We start from the raw sequence: 24,949 nt of genomic DNA, 5'->3' as shown, positions 1-24,949 counted from the left end.
GCACTAACATAAATACTGAATAGAAACTAAACTAATGGCAGAAACAAGGATCTAAGGAGAAACAATACTAATAGTGCAAAACATAAACAATCCCCAGGGAGCTATAAGAAGTAATCAAACCCCTGGGGATCCTAACAGCATATTATGGATAGGAAAAATGATGAAGCCAATTTTTATTTATTTATGCTTTTCAATTCAAAAATAGTCTACAATAAATATAACAATATTGCTATTATTGATTTTACAGAATAACTAACCCAAAAAGACATGAATTATTGCACATTTGTTAGAGTCTGATGACTGAGGAGATTGACAATGGAAGGGTTTAGATTAAAAAAGTGTTGCCACGTCTGCTTATCATAAGCGACTTTGCGCTTGTTCATTTATACTGTTTACAAGGCAGAAGTAATAGAGCTGGTTGCTTGTTTCTCTCGCAAGAACTGGTAGCACTAGCTTCCAACCTACACTCACACAGTTCATTTTTCTTAAATGCAGCATCTTGGGCACAGAGATAGAATATTCTTCTCAAATGCTTCTGCTGCTGTGTAAAAGTTAAAACTTAAATATAATTTATGGTAAACTGAAAGAGCTATCCCCTCAAATATGCAGTGCTGCACATAGTCCTCATGCACCATTTGTGTGTGCAGCGCCAACATCACAAGACATGTGACGGACTGAGTGACAGCTGTTGTTTACTGGTTAGCTGCTAGCGTTATCTTTCAAATTTCCCTGTACATCTTCAGTTTAATGGTAGTCAAGCTAATATTTTTAATTCCAGAATTTGAGTTTGTGAAGCCAACTTTTTAGTTAGCTGTGCTTCCTGCTGCTAGAAACATACCCAAAAAGACTTTCAGCTGTAATTATTGTATAGTGAATGAAAAATAATGCATCCAACAGGTTTTAGACCTTCATTTGAAAGAATGTTTTAAAAAATGCATTCTTTTCATTTCGCTTCACTATTGCACATTACTGTGTCTGGGTCGATCACAAAAATACTGTTTTAAAAGTAAAAAGTAAAAGGTTCAAGGGGAGTGGATGCATTTGCAAGGCACAGTATGTGCTGCACATTTATTGGACACACATTTGATTCTGTGAGGTAGCTGTTCAATATAGGAGCTCAAAATAACCTCCAACCTTGTGTTTACTTCCTTCTATTCAATAGTGCATATCTCATTTAAGTCTTATACAAATACAAAAACTGTTTTCTTTGACCTATAAAACCCAGAGGGATTGTAGCTCACAACCTCAATAAGTATTGTGAAGCCTTTTATAATGGCCGGTGGGACTTTTCCCTTTCAGCGTGCATTTGCAGCTTATTTTAGCATCACTATGGGCATCCTGCCTTCAATACTGATTCTCAAGTGGGTTTGTATTTTTATTAAAGATGTTACTGTGGCCTGAAAGCCCAACAGACAGTTAACAGTAAATTAATAAACAGAGAGGAACCGCTGAATGCAATAAACAAGCATGTTTATACATTTCATAGAAAGGGGGTTTCACTCATGGTTCCAGTACCCTGACACCTCTCAACATTGTAAACCAGCTGAACAAAACTGTGGTGTCAGTCAGGCCAGCCTCTCTGGGCTCTTTAAAGAGCAGCCTGATGTTTTTGCCCTCACTCCAATACACAAACGTTGCATGAAAACTCATTGCATACCCAAATGGGAAATGGTTAAATGGACTGAACTTATATAGCGCTTTTCCAGTCATGCTGACCACCCAAAGGAGCAGACTGACTGAACCTAATAGAGGGCTAATGATGTCAGTAGCCAATTAAAAAATTATTGAAATTAAGTTTCAATCTGATTCTAAAGTCTCTAACTAGTTGAAGAATCTTAGTTTTGTTCCCGTCTGGTATTTAACATGAAGCAGAGAAGTTGCAGTCCTTCACTAATGGACCAGACCTATTGACTTTTTGAAGACTTATTGAAGATATTTCCATTACACAGTTTAGTTGAGTTGGTGCTGCACCCTTTTGCTGCTCTTACATTGCATATATGAAGAAAAACTTCATCCATTGCATTTGATCTTGAATGGCTGGCAGTGATTCTCTGATATAATAACACCTTTTTACAGCTCTGTAGCTATTTGCTTCTTTTTGTACTTTTACATTTCGTTGAAGTGTGACAAAAACTGTAATGATGCAATGTCATCTGGTGACTTGTTGAACTATTCAAGTAAAAAACGGTAATTGGAATGCTTTTTGTAATATTGTGAATTTACATAGATTTGATATCAGTATTTCAGCTTTTGTGCAGCAGGTATTGTTGCAAAAAATCAGTATGACTGAAACCCCGCTATAGTTCATGGTGTCTACAACCTTTAGTGCAATATCAGCGAAAAGAAAAGAAAGCTCAGAACCATGTATTCAATGATTTCGCATAAGTATTCAGGCTTTTTCACATCTTAAGTAACAAAACAGCGAATTAAATTTTTAACCATTTGTCTTGCAACACTTAAGGGTTGTCAGATTTGGTGTAGAGCACCTATGAACATTAATGTCACAGATTGTTAGCTGGATTTAAGCCTTGATATCTCCTTTTTATAATCTAAACCCTTCCATTGTCAATTCATTGAATGTTTACAGTAAATTAACGGTCACTTTCCAGTTGCAGGTTGAACCTCTCTCTCTTTTGTAGCCTCTAAAAGATTAGCTTTTATTTTGCTTCATCCATTTTCATCCAGTATCCCCACATCTTGATGCTGTCACCACTATGTTTTAACAATGGAATGGTGTGTTTAGGGTAACTTGGTTTGTTTATTTATTTAATTTGTGCATGTAGACCAGCAACATTTTTAATCTCATTAGACCATAGCTCTTTTTTCTTCATATTTGTTGTTCAGTTGTCCAAGTTGTTGTGTTATTTTCCAACTCTAATTTAAACCTTTCTATACCTTTTTTGCCTGAACTATCAAGTGTTTTCCTTGGTCCTCATGATGCATTTTGTAAAGCAATGTAGATCATCTTACCTGTAAAGCCATTACAGAACTGCTGGATTTGTACCATAATAAAATTACACTTGAGTGGACTCATGGATGTTAAAATCCCCCACTATAATAACCATGTCAGTGTTTAATACCAAATCAGGTAAGATGTCTGAGAACTGATCTAAAATCTGAGAGTAAGGCCCTGGTGGAGGATACAAAACAACAAAGAGAAGAGGTTCTATTGCTTTGCAGTTTGGATGAGAGAAAGTGAGGGTTAAATGTTCAAAAGAATTGTAGTTATTAATTGGCCAAGGACTAATTAATAAATCAGTCTGAAAGATGGTTGCTACTCCTCCTCCTTGTCCTGTAATTCTGGAAATGTGGAAATTTAAATAATTAAAAGAAAATGACTCATTAATGCTAACTTAATTCTCTTGCAGCCAGGTTTCTGTGAGACAAAATCAATCAATCTGATTATCAGAAATCAATTCATTAAATAACAGAATCTTTAGAGGGAGAGACCTTACATTTAATAAATCACATTATTTGTATTGATTAATTTAAACTTAATTTTTCTGGATTGATAATAAAGAATTCCAGTAATCCAGCCTTGAAGTAACAGATGTATGGATTTGTTTTTCAGCATCACGTCTGGGCAGAATATTTCTAATTTTGGCAAATTGTTCTGTTTCACAATTTGCACTTTTAACATGTTTAACATATTACTGTCAAGTTTGGGGTATTTGCGATGAACCGTGGTGCAGACAAGATCTCAGAAGTCGCATGTTGAATGGTGAAGAAGTTTAGTAGACAGCCAGGCTTACAGCAATGCAGGAGTGTATGGGTGAATGGCTGAAACCCTCTAACCCTCTCTCCATAGTCAACATGGTGAGGGTCATATGAAAATAGAAAATGGATGGTTATGCAGACCTGACAATTAGGTATTGGTCTTATGTTTTGTTTGACTGCTTATTTTTCTCATCATATTGTACTTATATCCTTCTGTATTTCTTCCTGGACTGTTATTTTTTTCTTTTTTATGAAGGAAATTATAAATGTACATAAAACACGACCTTACTCATTCACGACATACAAAACTCTAATTGCTTTTGAGAAAACAGTTCATGGAGGCACTGTGTTTCTTCTTGAAATGGTGACTCCTCAGGTATGAAAGGAGCAGTTAGTGTATATAAATCAACAATGATACCTTGTTCTTGAATGTTCATTACAATTTTTTTTGTCTTTGTCCTTCTCTGAGAACTTACAGAGCATCTGGATTGTTCTGTGTTGAATTCTAAAAGCAAAATAAAAATTCTAAAAAAAGAAACAACATTTTACACTCTATTACTGCTCAATTAATGTACAGAGTCTCAAAGAAAAAATATCTGACAAAACAATCTGTGCAAAATAAGTCATGTATAAGCCATACATAGGAAGGATGTTAAGACTTACAATAAAGATTGAACAAAAGCTAAGAGGAGGAAAGCAAAACCCCAGGTAGTGATGTGGATATCTTAAGTCTTGTTACTGGAGTAATTCATCTTAATCAAATCAAAGAGAGCGCTCTGTTAGAGGGTCTGGAAGATTCAATATGGCTAAGCTCTTGTCTGAACAATACCAGGATCATGTGTCAAATGAAGGAATGAAAGATGAGGAACCACATTATGCCTCCTGGTCTGATATAATCTCTTCACTGTGCAGGATTTCTAGCCCTCTTTGGCTCACCCTGTAACAAGCCTTAGAGAAGATTACTGGTTCCTATTATTTATGTAGTGGTTTATTTTCCGATTCCGGTCTAACATTTCACCACTACCAAGACACCTCTGATAATATAGTGGTTATGCGCTAGCTAGGAGGGATTAATCATAAAAAAATTAAAAGATCAATTTCTTGTGCTCAGACCTTCAATAATAGATCTACGTGTCTACAATTTTTACTGAGCTTGATTATGTTAGATTAGAGAAGCCAGCAAGCTCATTACTGTTCCAAGCCATAAAACCTGAACAACAATTACATTTTTTTCAGCTATCCCTGTTCCAATCAACTAAGATATGACAATGATCATTTAAACTAAAAAAGACTGGCTGTACCTAATCCAAAAAAATAAAATGCAATTTTTTTCAATAAATGTAAGTTTAATTTAGCTCTAAGTTTGCTCTCCTGCTCTGCAGAAGATGTAAGCATGGAATTGAACCTAGGCTAAAAAAGCTATGGCCTTATTCAGTCCAGAAAAAGGTCAGACATATTGCCACAGATCCCACTCAGGCAATGTCCCACTTTAACCAGCTAAACGAGTCAGGAACATTAAAGGTGCATAGTGCAAGTTTTGAAAATTAATATTATTTATGTTCTTTCCCACACATGCACTTACAATCACTCGATATGTAAAATGTGTTATCTTCTATTTACCGCAGTTACTTCCTGAGAGAGCAATTCGGGCTGAATCCTCTGGGCGTGCACGTGGGTGTGACGTGCTGCGCGCTCTCGTTCACCTGGCTACTTTGTTGAGTCTCTGCCATAAGCGATGCATTTGCAAAAGCACATGGGCTAACTACAATATTTATAACTTTTATACCTTAGAAGACATTACGCCTCTAAACAAAATACATGTGCAGTCACAGGGCCAGATGCTTTAACTGTTCTCCCATGCAGGTGCACAACACTGGTGTAATTTCAACTTGTCACCATAGGGGGCAGACATCTGCAAAAATCCTGGAACTTGTGCAGTGCTCCTTTAAATTGAAAACTAATAGACTTAAAAACAGCTTCTTTCCCAAAGCTATTAGGACTATTGTCCCCTGCTGAGAATCTAATAAACCACCAGCCCTGTTTATAGGCTGTTTACATATTTACAAAAATGGCACTGGTTGCCCCGGTTCTCGTCTCTCCTATGTTAATGCCTATTTGCACACTTTTAGTTTCTCGGGGAGTGTTTGTTTTGACATTCATTAAAATGACATTGTTCTTTAACTTGAAGATTTAAATTTTTGCTAATGACTATTTGCACACTTATTAGGTTCTCTGGATATGTTTGTCTGATGCACTCACATACAATTGTGCAATAATTCACAAGTGACTGCTATCATTAGAAAACCAACCATTTAAGGTTAAAATAAATTGATCTTGAGAAAAAGAGTTTTAATCATCTTAAAATAAATATTCAAAATAAAAAAAGCCTTTCTTTGTATTTCAGAAGATTTTTTCTTCATGCATTTCTCCCTTTCTTTTCAGGCCAGAAAGATAATAAAGATGATTAATTACGCTACTCCAATTTATATTTTTGTGCATGAACAGTTACAGCCATGATTATACTAATGCATTTAGAATTCTGCTGTTTTTGGCTTGACCTATATTTTCCAGCTACGGCTTTTCCTGCCCACCCGTCACTTTCAAAGAATGCTGTTGTTCGTTGTTGCGAGAAGTGACAGGCGTTCATTATTAACAGACTGTGGGTTGAAAGGGAGGCATGGTGGCTTGAAGGGCGAGGGCTGCTGTTTTTTGCGAGTGGAGGATCAGGGAGTTTTCTCTCCTGCAGGGTGAGAAGAATAACAATGATTGGTTATAATCAGTGCTACACAGCTATGGTTGTGCTTTGAAGAAGGCCGGTGGGTTGGATTTTTGGAAGGGAACAAAAATACACACAAAACTAAAAAATAAATCCTGTGTAATTTACACAGGATTTACAGTCCAAGTGTGAAAAGTAAACATACATTCATCATGGGCATGAATGTTTTAGGTCATATTTTAGGGCTATTTTGAATCACACTACAGCGTAATCTAATAACTAAATCGCTTTAATAAATTTCAACATTAAATAAACAGTCTAATTATCAATTTGACATGAATTCTTAGATAAACCATTATAAATTCAGAAAGGAGTTAATCTATTTTTAACTCTGTAATTAATTTCTATCATAGATAAGATCCCGCCACCCAAAACCTAAAAGAAAAATCACGAGGATCTACTACTTGAATCAAAGTGTACATTTATTAGTAGTCAAACTAATCTACACTTATAGGTCTTTACTGATGAGAAACATCGGACTGGACTAACAAAAGAAAAGATATACAATGAAAAATAAATCATTTACTTCTACTGACCCGCATAAACAGCTTTGGCTGAAGAAAAGAAGGCTTCTTCAATCAAACCAAGCTCTTAAGAATTTTAAGACCTACTCAGACCATTTCTTAATGTTGCGTATAAAATTCTTGTCTTTTCTGATTATCCAAATAGATTTCAAAGAACAGGGACTTCTAAGGAGCAATAAGCTAAATTTCATTATGTTAGAAAGAACTAAAATATTTTTTTTTTAACTAAAAGCATCTTTTTAGATGGACTATGGCATGACGTCACTCACCAACTCTCTGTGTTGTTCTCCAGTCTCTTGTTTACAAAGAATAAACTGATAGCACACACAGAAAATGCATCAGTTTAGATGGGTGTAAAAGCTAGGAATAAAAACGTGTTTTAAAATGTAGGAGAGGTCCTAATTTCACAGTTTTGGAGCAGCTATACTGGAAAAGCGACTGGGATCTGGGAACAAAAGCAAGACATTGTTCTTACTGTGTCCAAAGGAAGACTTTGTGCAACTAAACCTGCACCTTTTCAGCCAACATAGTATAGCATAGCATACTAAATTTAATGGAACCCGAATCAATCATTGGTACCTGAGGTTTTATCAGACTTTACACACATCTTATGACTCTGAGCCGTATTACCCAACAGAGCCACTCTGGCTCAAATTGAAGGCTGCCATTATTGCAGCAAATATCTGACGTGTGTCTCATAGTAAGAGGCAAGCAATTTTCTCAGGAATTAAATGTATTTGTTAGCAGCGGTTACACACCTTTGCCTGGCTGGTATAGGAAATAGATACATTCATTGTCACATATTCACAGCCTTCCTGCTCTGTATTGTCGGATTTAAAACTGGATGAACCCCCCTCATATCTCAATCATATATAGTATAATGTTCAACAAAGATAAAACCAAGTCTGCTAATTTTTTGTCAAAACAGATTTTTTTTTATATCTCTAGTCAGATTAGATTTACACTCATTATCAAAGACGTTCAGCTCTACAGCATTGTGAAACATCAACATCTAATATCTCAGAATGGAGTGCATGTAAGAATGATATTAACCCATGTTTGAAAAGAGAGCACAATAGGTTGAAAAGAGCACAATAATCTTAATCTTTTATTAGAATCAAGATTAATAAAACTGAAAGCAATGATTTCTGGTTCCCACTATTACTATTGTTATATATTTCTGAAAATTTTTAACCAATTTTCCTCAATGGAGAAAGAGGTCAGAGAGTCTTATTTTTAATTTGTTTTGGTCCAGATTCATATTTGGACTAGAAAATAAAACACAACATGATGCTGGTGTGTTGACGCTGAGTTGTCTCTGCTTCTTAAGCGTGCAAGTAGAGTAGTCTCCAAAACGATGATGAAGGCATTAAACCCTGTACTACTCAGCAACCTTCTCAGCTGCAGTACAAGTGTTTACACTTGTGCAAATCAGGAGGAGGAAATGTGGGAATGCTCGAATTTATTAACGCTATTTAAGTTTCCTTTAATATAGCCCTTTACATTAAAGTATTTTTTTTTTATCTCTAGTTCTTGGATCTGTCGGAAGAATAAAAAAACAACAACATTATAGTTTATACTCAATAGCTTGAGAGGAAAAATATGTAATATTATGCAATACACAGCTATAACATGTTTTAATATTTGTAGTTGTTATTTTTTAAACATTTAATTGTTTAAAATAGGTTTTCATGCACATGAAGAGTCCGACTCTTAAAAAAGTTTTCTTTTGTTTCTTCCTACAATTACATTTCCATGAATGCTTAGCTTATAGACTGCTGTAGGCTGACAATTTTTTTCCACCCTCACAACAAGATTACCCGTCACATCTGCAGTGAATAAAAACTGCATACCTAACTCCTGCACCAGCTCAAAGCAATGATCATTAAACATTATAGCTGAATTATTTTGCTCGCTAAGCAAAAGCGATGCAGTGAAAAGTTTCAGTCCATCTAAGCAGTTCAGTTTTTATGTGCTGTTCAAAATCTCCCAGTAGCTGCCATGTGTTACTGCACTGCAAAAATGGAACTAAGATTAAGAAAACTTTTCTTGAAATGAATGAATTTGTCCTTGATTTGAGCATGTAAATAAGATGGTCTGCCAATGGAATGAGTATTTTTACCCCTAAAATAAGATCATTAAATATACTGCACTTGAATCAATATGATGGGGATGACTTGTTCCTATTTGAAGTGCAAACATCTTATTCCATTGGCATTTACCTGCTTAAATCAAGGACAAATACACTTAGTTCTAGAAAACCTGACTTACTTTTAGTTCTCTTTTTGCAATGTGCTTCTGATCCCAGAAACAAGCAGGAGGTGGAAAGCTGTCTTTCTGATCTCAGTGCTCAGTGCTGCGGGATACGACATTATTCTTGTCCAATTCAGCCATCCTCAAAGTCGACAGAGACCCAGTTTTCTTAGACCTTCACTGGTCTGACATCAACGTATGGCCTTGACCTTACTATTTCTCATACTGGGAAAAAGACTGTGATCTTGCTTATAAATGCTGAAGAAGTGCACCAATAACAAGAATCATTTAAATGAGCTGAGTAAATATAGTCTATTAAAGACAAAGAACTGAGATTAACATTGTTATTTTTATTACTTACATGTCCAACTGAATACTTTCTGAAACAATGGTCTCAAATATCTAAAGGAAATGCAGAAGTTTGCATTAATGTGCTGTTCAGTAATTCCAACTCTTGTTTATTGAAAATAATGTTTTTGATTACAAGATTAATGTCTAATTTAATCTAAACAAATTGTTTTATATTTTCTTAGATCAGAAGACGTAGACCCACACCGGCCACTCTGGTGGCATCCAGTGATCAGTCCTCACCTGGTAAGAAACTCAACAGCAGACACTCTCTCACCCATACAGAGAGATTTTCTCATTCATGCATTGACTTAAATCCAGTTTTAAATCGAATGGCTAAATATTACTGTAATATTGACGATGAATTATCTGTATACCTGCGGAAACAAAAACATTCAAAAAGCTGGGTAGCAGTTATGAGAAGGGTTTATTGCAAGTAGGATTTTTTTCCACAAATCCCTAAATACTGTAGAAATACATTTTAAAAAGATATCAATTAAAAACAGATATGTTTTTATAGTTACAATTTTATGCATTGCTCCCATTGTTTTTTATTTGTTTTCATTTAAAATTGCCTGTGTGTTTGTCCTGGTACAAACTTCAAGGTGGAATCTAGCTAAATGTGCCAGAGGTATCAATATTTTGGGTAGAAGTGTAGGTTGAGTGACTGCTTGGTGAACCAAAAGTGTTCCCTCAGGCTGGTTAAACAGCAGGTACCAATCCAGGAGGAGGCTGAGAGAGGGCAGGACCTTCCCTTTTGCTGCTCTGTAATTGTTGAACCCTGCTCATTAGACAGACTCCTTAACTGGATTGTTTTAAAGCTCATTTAAAAGCTCATTTTTATTCTTTGGCTTTCAACCTCATTGATGCTTCGTTTGACCTAATTTACCTTTACTTGGTTTTATTGTGTTTATTATTTTATCATTTTTATGTGTTTTTTTTTTCTTTTAATGCATGTTTATTGTATGCAGTAATGTCCAGCACTTTGTTTCAGTTTTGGTAGTTTTAAAATGCTTTGTAGCTAAAATTAGTATGGTAGTTGGAAGGGTAAAATCATCGTGTAATTTTTTGACATTCACAGGGGACACATTGATTTTTGCTTGGATTATGACTGGCCAAATCTGTTGTTGAACAACTTTTTTTTTTTTTTTTTTTTTTAGATACAATGCCTTTTCAAACAATATATTCTTTTTTGAAAAGAGATATTTTGTCTAGTTTTGGTTGTGTTCAGGCTGAGAGTCTCGTGCTTAGCTTAAAAAAAAGATTATAGTTCAAAGTAAAATGTTTGAAATTTCACTGTGTCCCTTATAAATTAATGTAAACTGGATGCATAGATTTTTTCACCATAGCTGCTTTCATTTGTGCATTATACTGTATGTTTTTCAAACATTCCAAATGTTCATGCACAAATGAGAAAGAAAAAAAAGGATCTCTGTTTTGCATTTTCTGCATCTCATCTCTTGTCACACAAAATGAATCTTGCCGTTGCATTACAGCAACTAGAACAGCTAGGAATCCTCTCATGGGATCTCAGTGATCAAACATAACAGCCAACCTCTGAGGAGTTCTCCTGCTGCATGAGTCATCCTGTTTCCCTCACTGCCTCTGCTGATTTGGGAATGTGTTTGTGTGTAGAGCGACCCACTGCAGATTTAAAAGATGAAAGCGAGAGGATAATATTCTCCTAGTGAGAGAACATGCTGGTATTCTCTGGTATGAATGAGCACGAGGCAATGAGTCACTTAGATAACAGACTGATAAAAGAGAATACTATTAGTGTGTTTTTTTAGTCTGTATCTCACAATGTAATATTTTCCTCTCGAAAGTGCAGCATTGTAGATTATAACAGGTTCTTACTACATACATGCTATGATTTTTCTACACATAGAAGTGGCTCTGCTGTTGTCTGACTCCCTGAATAGACGAGTCTAAACGTATCTTCAGTCAAACCGTACTCACTAAATGTAAGAGCCAAGAGAACAGGTCTTCTTGACTTTTGTAATTTCAGTCATAAAGAAGAATGATGAAATTCAACAGATAAAAGAAATAAAATGAAAAAATGCAGCAACATCATTTTTTTTCTTTTAGATTTATTCATCACAGGGCTGTGCGCAACAGTTTCTGCCTAATGTCATAAGATGAGATGTTGGAGAATACGCCAGCAGATATAAAAGCATCAGAATCTGTTTGTCGATTATCAAATACCAAAGCAAACCAATAGCATTACAGAGAAAGAATTTAGAGAAACCCAGATGAATTAAACCAAAGACAGACAGAAAAGGGAAAAGCAACCCAAAGTAACTCAACAGATGATGTGTAAATGAGATAAAGAAGCTGGGCTGAATACCTGCAAAGGTAATGGATGACAATGCAGAGGAGATGGGATCGTTGGTAGTTCTTGAATGATTCTCACCCTTGGTAATCCCCTCTTGGTCACTTTAAACATGATAATTGTCTGAATTGTTTTTAATCCAACACTTTGGCTAGACAGTTTGAAACCCTGCATTTAGTATTTTTGATATATTCAGAGGTAGCCTTGCTACTGTGGTTGGAATCAGTGTCCTTCTGCATAACCAAAATTTGATTGGGCTTAAAGGAGCTTTACGGAATAATGACACTTAGTGGTCAAAATCCAAACAACCCATACACGGTGCTTTTCTTGGAGACGGGCCGTTTATTCAACAGTGCATTGTTGCTGTGAAACTGCATTGACGTTTTATTCACACAGGGCAGTTACATGATGTTGTATTCTGTTCTACTTCAGGTCTGCTTCTCTTACTGGCTTCCATGTTTGCAGGCTGCTGCTCTTTTGTCAAAATAAAATACTGAATGCTGCACTCTGTTTTGGGAACCCTGGGAACTCTCACAATTGGCTGAGGAACCAGGAAGTAAACATGGGCTACACTCTGGGCCATTTCTCTAGGTTTGAAAGGAGAAAAATGTGACTAAGACATTGTTGATGGAGAGGACCGATTGTTTATGGGGAATGTTACTTTCATCCTGGGTGAGGTATGAAAATGATTTTACAGTAAATATCTTACTCATAGTTCCTTCAAAGTGTAATACGGATGGCTGGACATTTCTCTGGCAGGAGTTTCTTGTAGAGAGCAAAATAAATCATTCCAACAATTGTGGCATAACATTCAGGTCTCAGTGAGGCAAACTAGTCCCAAAGTCACACACCACCACCCCTATGTTTGACCGTCAGTATTATGTTCTGTTTCTGAATTGCTTTGATAGTTTTAGGAAATGTGTAAAATGACAGACACAAGGAATGATTTACTTTTGTCTCTCCAGTCAACAGAATCTTTTCCCAAATGTCTTGAGAAATAATATCAGCTTGATGTTTTTTGGTATGTAAGATTGACCTTTTGTTTTTCTTTGGGGACAACAGTAGTTTTTTGCCTAGTAACTCTCCCATGGATGACATTTTGCCCTGTTGCTTCATTAATGTTGAATCTTGTACACTGACATTCTCCGAGGCCTGTGAGGTCTGCAGAGCTTTGACTGTTGATTTGTGACCTCCTGGTTTTTTAGTCGATGTGCTCTTTGGTTTACTGGCTGTTGTATGTTCTCTCCAGTTGTGGATTATGGTTCTGATTTTGGTTTGCTGGTGAACCAAAGTCTTTGAAATTGGCTTTTCAATCCTTTCCGCACTGACTTTGTTTTTTCCCTGTTTTTGATTTATTTTCTTAGATATGTTTTTGAGATATTTCTGCCATCAGAGAAGCTCTATTTACTGTCATGTTCTGACGTGCATAACTGCTAGATTATCTCACATTACTCCTGCACCTGCAATCAATTAAAGGCTGGGTTCACACTGCAGGGAAATGTGACCCGAATCCAATATTTTTGCCCATATGCCACCCATATCTGTCTTTTTCAGGGCAGTGAATGAATGCACATTAATATCAAATAGATAAAGTAATACAATGACCAGTATGGTGAGTAAACATAGCAATAAGCAAATCAAAATGATGAGAACGTAAATAAGGCTCGTTTTGATGCTGTGAAAATGATTTAATTCTGCTAATGTCACCATGTCACACATTTCCTAATCCAGTCTAATCAGTTGACTTCTCTCCTTTGATTTGTAGGAGCACTTTTTTTTTCTTGCACTATGAACCAGTCACAAAAGACTGTCACACCTAGCAATGGGGTCAACTACATCTCCTCACCAAGATAAACATTTCTGTAGTCTCCTTACACAGAATCGCTCCCAGCTGATAACTGAATTACTCTTAAGCTAAGACTCTCGCTAGGTAAGAATTTATAGGCTAACATATGAGCTTTCTGAGAGGACTCTGGGGGTGTTTCATAAATTTTCATAAACAATTAAGAAAAAAATGTGTGTTCACACAAGAAGACGCTGCACAACTGAAAGGGCCGTAGTAGGTATGCTGGGCCCATTGATAGTGCTGTGTCACTACCAAAGAAACTGGCAAAAATCTGCAGGCATGCGCACAACGTGGGATCAGACACAGGGGAGATGCTGTGTAGAGTGGGCTCGTTAGAAAGAAAGAGTCCGATGGGGCTACTAACAGCCATAACAAAAGCTGCAACACTGGACGGCGCCATCTTTGTCATAGTTTCTAAAAAAGAATAGTGTACATACACGCGGATCGCGTATACACATGGAAAACTGAAACTGCCGTTTTGAAATGTTTTCACTCTGGGACCAAGTTTCAAAAATGATTGTTTATAGTCTTCTTCTTCATCCATGTGGACAAACAGCCTAAAACACAAATACGCGTGCGGAAACACCTAATCTTGTTCCCCTGTGGACGGGGCCTAAGAATCTTTGTGAATACGGGCAGTATTCGTCAGTCAGTCTGTGCCAGATTTTTGAAAGCCTCAGAGTGAGTAAATGTCCAGCATTTCTTGCCTGAATTGCCAGTGTATGACCAAGTAATATAATGACACCCTGCCTCGTCTTACCTTCGTCAGACACATAATCAGCTGTCTGTCTTTCTGGACCATGACCAAGTGCCTTCTCAACTTACCCTGCCTCACGTCTAGCTCTCGGATCTGTCTGCCTGCCAGTTCTGCTGTGTATGACCCCACCTGTCTAACGGACATGATTCTTGTCTCAGCTTTTCTCCCTGTCACCTCCTGCTGTGAGCAGCCAGCTGTCAGTATTGCTAGGCTCCTGCTCACTCCTGCTGAGGTTCTTGCCTGCATTAGATCCTGTTTATTTCAACAATAGAAAGCACCACATTGTGTCAGGCTCGAATATCAGATCATCTTTCTGTCTGGGCATTACATTTATCATATCTGTAAATCAGGTAAAAATCAGGCCAGGGTTTGGCTTGAGAATATATGCTTAGCTTTCTAAAAAAAATTGCATTTAATTGCTTTTAATTCAGAATTTACCAAGGGAGGCAATTATTTTTTCAAATAGACCTAAGTTGCGAACAGTCCAGGGTGTACCCTGCCTCTCGCCCAGTGAATGCTGGAGATAGGTGCCAGCAACCCTCGTGACCCCATGAAGTACCAAGCGGGTTAGAAAATGGATAGATATCCATCTATCCGCATGGACCTAAGTTGCTTTGAATAGCTTATATTTCTAATAATGAATGAATTAATCAATTAAAAACTGTGTTTTGTATTCACTCAGGTTATCTATATCCTATATTAAACTTAGTTTGATAATCTGAGATACTTAAGTGGGAGAAAAAAACAAAAATAGAAAAAATCTGTGAAGTAGCAAAAAAAAAAAAAAACATTTAAATTCAATCTTATTTATATAGCACCAATTCATGATACATGTCATCTCAAGGACCTTTACAAAGTCAAATTAAATCAAATCATACATACTGGTCAAAAAGTTTCTTATCTAAGGAAACCCAGCAGAAGTCAAGTCTTCTCAAGACTTGTGAATGCTGCTTCTCAAGTCTTGAGAAGCAACATTCACTCCTCATGAAAGAGCATAGAGCCACAGGGACAGTTGTCTGCATTGTCCATGGTTTTGCAGCAATCCCTCATACTAAGCATGCATGAGGCGACAGTGGAGAGGAAAACTCCCCTTTAACAGGAAGGAAAACCTCCAGCAGAACCAGTGTGAACGTTCATCTGCCTCGACCGACTGGGGGTTAGCGAAGACGGAGCAGAGACACAAAAAAAGCACAGAAGCACACGCTGATCCAGGAATCCTTTCTATGTTATATGGTAATGGTTATTGGAGAACAGTAGGAGAACTCAGAGTGAGAAAAATAGACCCTGATGTCCTCCAGCAGCCTAAGCCTATAGAGACATAACTATAGAGGTAGCTCAGGGTAACCTAAGCCACTCTAACTATAAGCTTTATCAGATAGGAAAGTTTTAAGCCTAGTCTTAAAAGTAGACAGGGTGTCTGCCTCACGGACCAAAACTGGGAGTTGGTTCCACAGGAGAGGAGCCTGATAGCTAAAGGATCTGCCTCCCATTCTACTTTTAGAGACTCTAGGAACCACCAGCAGACCTGCAGTCTGAGAGCGAAGTGCTCTGTTAGGAATATACGGGGTAATCAGAGCTCTGATATATGATGGAGCTTGATTATTAAGGGCTTTATATGTGAGGAGAAGAATTTTAAATTCTATTCTTGATTTAACAGGAAGCCAATGAAGGGAAGATAAAACAGGAGAAACATGATCTCGCTTGTTAATTTTCATCAGAACTCTTGCTGCAGCATTTTGGATCAGCTGAAGGCATCAAACTGCATTTTGTGGACTTCCTGATAGTAAAGAATTACAATAGACCACCCTTAAAGTAACAAATGCATGGACTAGTTTTTCAGTATCACTCCTGGACAGAACATTTCTAATTTTGTCAATATTCCTGAGGTGGAAAAAAGGAAACACTGCAAATCTGTTTAAGGTGGGATTTAAACGACATGTCTTTTCACAGCAACATTTATCTAAATCTCCTAGCATAACATTTGTGATCAGCATCTGTTACGGCTTAAACTACTGTAAAGAAGATTTATGGTTCTAAGGTTACCAAACATGCCTGTTCTCCTCTTAGATCACTTTCACCGATAGGTTTGGGATTTGTTTCTTTGAGTTTCTCTCAGTTTAAGTGAAAACATTTTAGGTGGATTAGCTCACTAGCAGCTCAAGTAAAGCTGTCAGTCTGTTAGAGATTACATGCAAGTGCACATACATACATACATACATACATACATACATACATACATACATACATACATACATACATACATACATACATACATACATACATACATACATACATACGTACATACATACATACAATGCAAACGCAAAAGATGTTTTGATTGAATCATGTTTTTTGCATGTTTATATGTATATAATTTCTGTAGACATCCATCATGTTACAAAGCCTATGCTTTAAAAAATGGTTAACAGTTATTATCACGATTCCAATAAATATTTTATTAAGACCTCTCCTTACAGTTATTTAAAGTGTTAGATCTTTCTCATCCTTACCTTTATGATATGATCATTCCTAATTGCTTATATTTTCCTTGAAGTGCAGCTGCATAACTTGTTTCTTGATTAGCTAATATAAAACATCCCACGCATATTAAAGAAAAATTTAAAACAGATATGATAAGATAGACTAAGCGAAGCAGAGGCAAAGACAGTATCTGTATCAGGCACAGGCGCACATTTATCACATCCGTCGTGATCAACTTTATGAGCTGCAGTGTGTGAGTAACAGCTTTTGCTAAAGAGGAGGAGGGGGATGGGGCAAACCAGATATTCTGATGAGAAAGGAGAGCTGCACTGGTGCAGTAATGGTGTGGCCCCACGTCAGATAGATCCGTGCATTATTAAAAGTGCTACAGATTGCTCTGCTCTGTGCACTGTGAACCTCAAAAAACATCAGAGCAGCAGAGAGATCTGAGACACACACTGTGAGTAAAATAATGAAGAAGGATCATTCAAAGATGGAGGGTAGTTTCAGTTTTCTTCAAGGCACACCCTAGAATTAGGAGGATTTTTTGTTGACTGATTCCTGATGTGAGACAGTAGCTTGGCTGAGATCAAATGAAGAAAGTGTCAAATGAGTGGAAAGAGAGCTGACCTGGTTCTCACTTATAAATGTATTGTTGATATCTCACTTAAATAAACAGGAATCATTAAAAGGAAATGAGAATAGACACAGCCCTCAATTTAGAAAGTATTAAACATAATTAGCTTGCTTCTTTTTATGAACACTGAATATGTCTTACATGTTGCATCCATCCATCCATCCATCCATCCATCCATCCATCCATCCATCCATCCATCCATCCATTTTCTAACACGTCTATCCCTTGTGGGGTCGCAAAGGGTGCTGGTGCCTATCCAGCTGTCAATGGGCAAGAGGCAGGGTACACCCTGGACAGGTTGCCAGTCTGTCGCAGATGTTGCATTCAATTTATAAAAGTTAAAAAAATGTACATCCTTGCCAGAGAGGTAATAAAACACTTAAAAAATTAGAAGGATTTTATGTTTAAAGGTGTTTTAAACATTATGGATTAGTCTGTCTGTTGGATTTATTGCTTTTAGAAATGAAGAGCATTAATTACTGCATTTCTCAGACCAGTAAGTAATATGATTATGATAGGATTCAGTGTCTTGTCCAGCGCTTTTCACTATCTGGCTGGATTAAGCTGGAATTAAATTTAACACATTCAGTTGCCAGCCAATTTATCTTCCTCGCTTATTAACTAACTGCACTAGCTATATTGAAGGTATTAAATTTTCTAAGCTACGTAATCTCAAGGAGTAAACATAGATATACTGGCTTTATGTTACTAGTTAGAAGAGGGCTATACCACAAGAAAAATAACAAAAAATATCCACAAAAAACTATCTTGTGTCTTATTACTTTACTACTTCTGGTTATTATCCGTGTCTGTTTTCTACCTCTATCTAATGCAAAACAATAACTTTGGCAAATGCAAGAATAATGAGCTAGACAATATTTTAGACTTTTCTTTTACATAAACTTTAATTTCAAGGGTTCGCTTTTCCTCAGTATTTGGTGGGATTACCCAAAAATGTTTTGGGTATCCTTCCACAAGTGTCACAACATAATTTGCTGGAACTTTGACCCATTCCTCCTGACAGAACTGGTGTAGTTGAGTCAGGTTTGTAGGCCGCCTGGCATACACCTTTTTTTTTTTAGCTCTGCCCACAAATGCTTTTTTGAGACTGATCATGGCTCTTTGATTGCCTTTACAAACACTGTCAGCTCTTATATATGTACCAGATGGGCAGAAAAATCACTTATGTGTTGCATCTTGATTTAGTTTTCAATGGCTTTTGTGCATGTGCATTAAGTGGGAAGATGGTGCCCCTGTGTAATAAGAAGGCAACCCCAGGTTGCTGCTGATTATTTGGAGATCAGGGTGTGTTTGTATGGGGCTAAAGCTACTATTTTAGCCCCATATGTTTGCAGTCAATCACACAGTGTCCACATTTCATGAGAAACAAGCTATCTTGTATTGTTTTCTTTTACTCAGAGTGTCTGGACACAACCTTTAGCTCAAATGAATAAAAAAAAAAGAAATAACTCACAAATTGGGAGTGTTTCTGTGAATGTTTGTGTCACGGGGCAGTAACGAAAGACAACTTGGCAATGCCACTGACCCCAAAGTATAGTCTAGACTTTGTTGTCTTTAAACCACTTTGCAACTTTAGGGTCATTGTTCATTCAGTTGAAGCATTTGCATGCAAGCTTCAACTTCCTGACTGATGTCTTGAGATGTTGCTTCAGTATTTCTACATGATGTTCTTTCCTTGTGATACCATTTATCCGTATATTGTGATAAGCTCCGTTTGCAGCAAAATGCTGTCACAACATGATGATGGCACACTCACTGCCACTTTCAGAGGCTCATGTTGGTACAGGACTTGTTTGACTGTGGCTAATGATACTCTCTCACCAGCTTCAGTCAGTAACTTCACAAGGTCTTGTGCTTTTGTTTGTGGGTTGATGTGCACATTTCTCATAAAAACACCTTAATCTCTTTCCTGAACATGATGTTCATACTCGTGTGCGAGAATTAGAACAAATGAACTACGTACCTCCAGGATTCATCAAATTCTACTCAAGGATAAAATCAGACTTGTTGAGGTCTACAGTTCTCGTCCCAATATGATGATAGGATGATTTTTTTGTAGTCTGATGTTGTTTAAGGAAAAACAGATTTTGTAAATTACCCTGCAAGGGATTTCTTACCTAAACATGACATTCTCTTCAGAGTTTTCTCAAATGATTCAGAGATATAGCAATCCTCTATACAAACTTTTTATTTTGGAGAAAGTAATAAAAAAATACCCTCTCTTAATCTCTAATCTGTGAAATAGAAGTAATTTTGCAGCCCTTGCTTAAAGCACACAGAATGCATGTTAGAAAGTTGCCTTTATTGGCGTTTGACGCATGATGAAAAGAAACTGACCAAGCTGCCTGCAGAATATGATAAAATCAAGAATTAGAAAATGAGTGACGGTGTAGGAGGTTTGAGGAGTTACATGAATAAGTAGCTTATATTGGCAGGGAGGCATGAGGAAAACCATGACGTTTCTATTTCCATAGTAACATTATTTATCATTGCTGTCATTAAATCTGTTGATGAGATTGTATCTGCATCAGAAGTACATTTGGTGGTTCTTTTGTTGAAAGACAAAGAGAGCGAAGGAGGCACGATGCAGCCTTTAGCATGAAAAGAAAGGAGCCACTCCGATTTAAATGTGCAAGAAAAAGACAAAACAGACTCTTCCACTTTCAGCTTCCAAAGGAGAAAAAGGATCACAGATAAGACATTCATTTTTCTTTTCTTTTATAAATACGTGATTGAATGCAGCATGCATTTTGTACCATTTCTCACAAAATGTAATGGGCTGTCATTGTTTTCTTAATTCCATAGCTGCTGTGCAACTTTGAAGTAAATGCGGTTTAGAGTTTGAACACAACAGAAATGAGCTTGGCTGCGAGTCAGAGGACTGTCTTTGCTTTGGTCTTGTTTTGTTTCAGGCATTCAGCTGAGAGTTGCAGTGATAGACTCATCACTGGTGGAAAATCTTCTTTATTGGCTGTTTTCCTCATTATGCAGCACAGATGGGCTGCACACAGAGACAAAATAATCTGGTAATCAGCCCTGTGAATGCCAAACTTTATTTTTCTTGACCCAAATTGCTTTCCTGTGTTGTTCAAAATCAAACCACAGCTACTTGTTGCTTTAAGGATGAAATTAAATCCACTGTGATTTCAATGATTAAGCTATGACCACTTTGCTCCGGGTTCCATCTTCTGCAGTGTAATATCATAGTCAATTTTTTTGATTCTACAGCTCCCATAATGTTCAGTGTTTTCACGTTTTTTTGATCAAGGCAGCTTATCGTCTTCTGTAAAAAATATCTCATTTGGCTCTCAGCAGGTGTCTGATTAATTGAAATACTTGAAGCTGGCTCTAAAGAAGTGGTAATAGATTTGCATTTTTCCAAAATGTGAGATTCAGATGAGCTTCCAAGCAAGCTTGATCCATTTTGCATATTTAAAAATCAAATGCTGTCTAATAGGAACCTGAAACAACAAGAGTGGAATCATCATTCCAAAGAAAGTACATAATTTCGGTCCTTCATGTTGCCTGGCAATTTTTACTGCTTTTGTGAAGCAGGTATGTTTCCATTTTATAGCCAAAGAACATGTGTAAAATGATATGTGATTTAGATAAAATATTGACTTGACTGGTCTATTTCCTGAAAATAATTCAAAATCAAATCCAACTCCTCCAAAATGCTAAAAGCAGGACTGAATTGGCCCTATTTCTGCAAAGAACAAAATATACAGATTCATTATCATTAAAATAAAATGTTGTGGCACTTCAGAAGGTTTTTATTCAATTGTTATTTTTCTCATGGTGCATAAATAAAATTAGAGAACCCAAAGAATAAAGAAACAAACACAGCACTTATCCTAATCAGCATGCTTTTACGCAGAAATATTATAAGCAAGTTGGCACACATGCTCACTCATTTTAAAGATACGCACACACTCCCACATCTTTTGTAGTGCCGAGGGATGCATAGGTTGCCAGGCAACTGGGTGGTGTCCTAGAAAAAAAAGTTTTAGGGCTGTAAAACATAGGTTTGAATGTAAACTCAAGATGCTCAATGTTGATCAGAGGGTTTACTTTACCTGAGTCAGCTGTTTTATTTTAACATCTTTGCATCCTTCCCTACAGTGGCAGTTTATGTTTTACATAATACGTTTTTCTAGCTTCTCTTCCCTCAGTGAAGCTTCTTTGAGCTTTATGGGTTGTTGTTTTTTAAAGGCGAGCTTTCCTTCTGATATCAAGTAGAAACAAAATATGTTAACAGCCGAGCAATTGCAGATTGTAACAGTTTTAGGGTGAGGAAGTAGACTTGGTTTTTAAGCCAGGCACACATGGTGCAATTTCAACAATCAAGCAGGTCTTGCATATGTCACACTGTGTGACAGACAGAAAGCATTAACCTTTGGGAAAATTTGAATACCATGATGAAAAAAGCTGAAGAAATAGAAAGTACTGTACTGATTAAGTTCATAGATAGAACATTAGTCTGGTGTGTAAATTCTGACTATGAGAGTTAAGTTTATGAACTGCTGGTAAGGTTTTGTCTTTGTGTGCAGTTGCAGCGTAATTGATGTGGGGTAGCAATGCGAGGCTCAGTGCTGAGTAAAGACCAAGCCGTTGAATCATATAACATGGCATGTGGCCGGAGGTCACCTTTTCTCCTCTCCTCTCTGAGCATTTGGGAGGCGAAGCAGTGCTGCATCCACAAACAACGTGCAGTGAAAACATGCACTCTGCTATAAAAGCAGAAAAATGACGTTTTTGTTGCAGTTATGTTTTGTTTATTTTCTGTTTCACTGTGTCCGAAACTAAACAGATTGTTTGCTTTGTGACAGAAATAGATGAAGATCGACTCCCAAACCAGTTGTATAAGGTAATTCAGTCATGCTTTCTAAAAGACAGTTTCACTGAAATACAATTATAGAAAAATAATTCGATGAACTGTGTTGTCTTTGTTAAATCGAGTTTCATCTCTATCCCATCATTGTGCATTCTGCTTGGCTGAAAATGTAGCGTTGATCTTTTCCAGGCCGCCCTGTTGAACTCCCCACGACAACGAAGAAAAGGACAAAAGGGGACACCAACAATGAAAGGTATATAAACCTTATGTCTCTTTGTCATGTGTGATGTTAGAAAACACACCATAACTGCCCAAAATAAACAGCATTCCTTTTTTTTTGCTCCCAATAAAGAGCTTTTCCTCAACAAGAAAGATACAAAATGTTCATTCTGTAAAAAAGAAATAGGTTTTATATTTTCCCCGCTATATTTAACAAAAAGCTAAAAGGTTGGTTTGCTCATGCTGCAATCAAATAGTAATTAGTAATGGTGAGATGATAAAGAAGAAAGAGGGAATATTATAATATTTTCCTGGAGTCCAAGGAGGATTTCTGAGTAAGAAGAACAAGTCTGAACCTCCTTTGGTACGTTTAAAAAACTAGTTAATTGGAGGTTAAAGGGGAGGAGGTGCAAAAAGCTGTGAAACGATAAACTTTCGTACAGGTGCGTGAGGTTTGAGTGGAAGTGGTTTAGGTGTGGTCTTTTTCCAAAAATGTTTAGTATCTTATAATACCACAAAAATATTCTGTCAGCTATTCTACATAGGCTTGACCTCTCGTTTGATTCTCTGTTATTCTAAAGCACCATAAAAAAGATACAAACAGTTTTTTAAGGAATAAACTGTATATGTGAAGGTATTTCCCTCTTGCAAAGTCTGCAAAATGTTGCTATTGCAGATGTGTAAGCAGTTGTAAGATGTTTGGATGGACTCATCATATTTGCCTTTTGGATTTTGTGTGAAAGCTTATAATATTTAATTGCATACTAGAGCAGGAGTATATGACTATACAATCCATCCATCCACTATAGCCGCTTATCTATGCTTGGTGCATATCCCCGGTGGTCACTGGGAGAGAAGAAGGACAGACACTGGACAGGCCATGAGTCCATCGAACATAGATATAAAAAAAATTGTAGTTTGTATCAAACTTTTTTATAGGGGAGGTCTAATTGATACCCGGTTAAGGTATACTTTGAATAGAAGCAAAGGATGAATAACTACAGTTTAATGCAAATACTGTAACATAAATGAAAAGAAGAAATTATTTTTGACTCAAATTTCAATTTTGGTTTAGGTTTAACTTGCTTTCAGTCACCATTTTCAGCAGAGTATTATATGCATGAAGTTGAGTCGTTAATGAGGGAAGACCTTCCTATCTTTCTAACTCAGTCTGCCAGTGTTGCTTTTTCATCAGCGAGGACTCATTATCCGATATTCAGACCGGATCCCCCCTACAGTGTCTGTGTTTTAGACTTAGAGAGTTGGTCTCCATGTGAAAGAGTATGTTGGTTTTTGGAGCTTTTATAAAATGCAATGAGTGGAGCAAACATATTCTAAAGAAAAGAACCAACAAGTGTTTCAGCTTCACAAGTTTTTTAGGTCACATCAGTAAAGAGGCTTTTCTAAAGAGCTTAGCCCTGAGGGATGTAAATACTTGGAGCAGCATATGCAAAGGGAGAATATTTTTCATTAAATGAACTGAAACAAGAAATAACAAGCATTTTGGGAGATATTTACAATCTGTTTCATTTGTGGTTTGATGCTCTAAAAATTAGGTAGATAATTAGATTATGAAAGAAGGTGAAAAAAAACATTTTAAAAATCTGTGATTTTAGTATTCTGATATTTTTGCTTTTCTCTGAGTAGTCCAGATGGTTAATTTAAAATTAATGGTTTAAAGCTACGTAACCTCTCATAACTTTTGATTGCTGCATTTTTTCTTGATATCTTTTCCTCCAACAGACTCCTTATCATTCGAACATGTAGCAAAAATGACTTGATTTGATGTTTCCTTTTTACTTTTCTTGTCATTGTTTTCCGGCACATTTGTTTGAAATAAAAATCAAAATGAAAAACTGAAATCCTTGTACCTCTATAGCCTGTTTGGCAAGCATCAACCCCTTTTTCGTCCCGTTTATTTCCTTCTTTACATCCCTTCTCGCAGAGCTGCAGTTTCTTGTAGAACATCACCTGTACAGGCAGCAGCAGGGAGCTGGAGACGAGTGCTCCTCAGAGAGCTGTCTGTCTGACCGGCCCAGCCCCGACTCCGTTCCCACTGGGGAGGAACTCCCACACGATGACGACGCCACAGCAGATGCCTTTGAAAAACTGCGCTGCCAAATGGAGGGTAAGTGACAAACTAAGAAAATCTTGTTACGCACTTTTCCCCTGTGGATGTTTGTTGAACAACACAAATCAGTTTG

At 36.9% G+C, this 24,949-nt stretch overlaps 1 protein-coding gene across 1 annotated transcript in view; it reads left to right on the top strand.

The window, feature by feature from the left end:
• The window catches only part of LOC105930914 (protein phosphatase 1 regulatory subunit 1A), a 39,529-nt gene that overhangs the window by 7,313 nt on the left and 7,267 nt on the right, over positions 1-24,949 (top strand). The window contains exons 2-5 of the mRNA XM_012869349.3: positions 9,804-9,864; positions 22,522-22,559; positions 22,716-22,779; positions 24,691-24,873. Of these exons, the coding sequence (XP_012724803.2) occupies positions 9,804-9,864; positions 22,522-22,559; positions 22,716-22,779; positions 24,691-24,873 (346 nt within the window). The remainder of the gene's footprint in view (positions 1-9,803; positions 9,865-22,521; positions 22,560-22,715; positions 22,780-24,690; positions 24,874-24,949) is intronic.

Source organism: Fundulus heteroclitus, chromosome 20 (genome assembly GCF_011125445.2).
Source record: "Fundulus heteroclitus isolate FHET01 chromosome 20, MU-UCD_Fhet_4.1, whole genome shotgun sequence".
NCBI classification, from domain to species: domain Eukaryota; kingdom Metazoa; phylum Chordata; class Actinopteri; order Cyprinodontiformes; family Fundulidae; genus Fundulus; species Fundulus heteroclitus.
The sequence above is the reverse complement of the archived record's forward strand: the minus strand, read 5'-3'. Positions and strand labels throughout refer to the sequence as shown.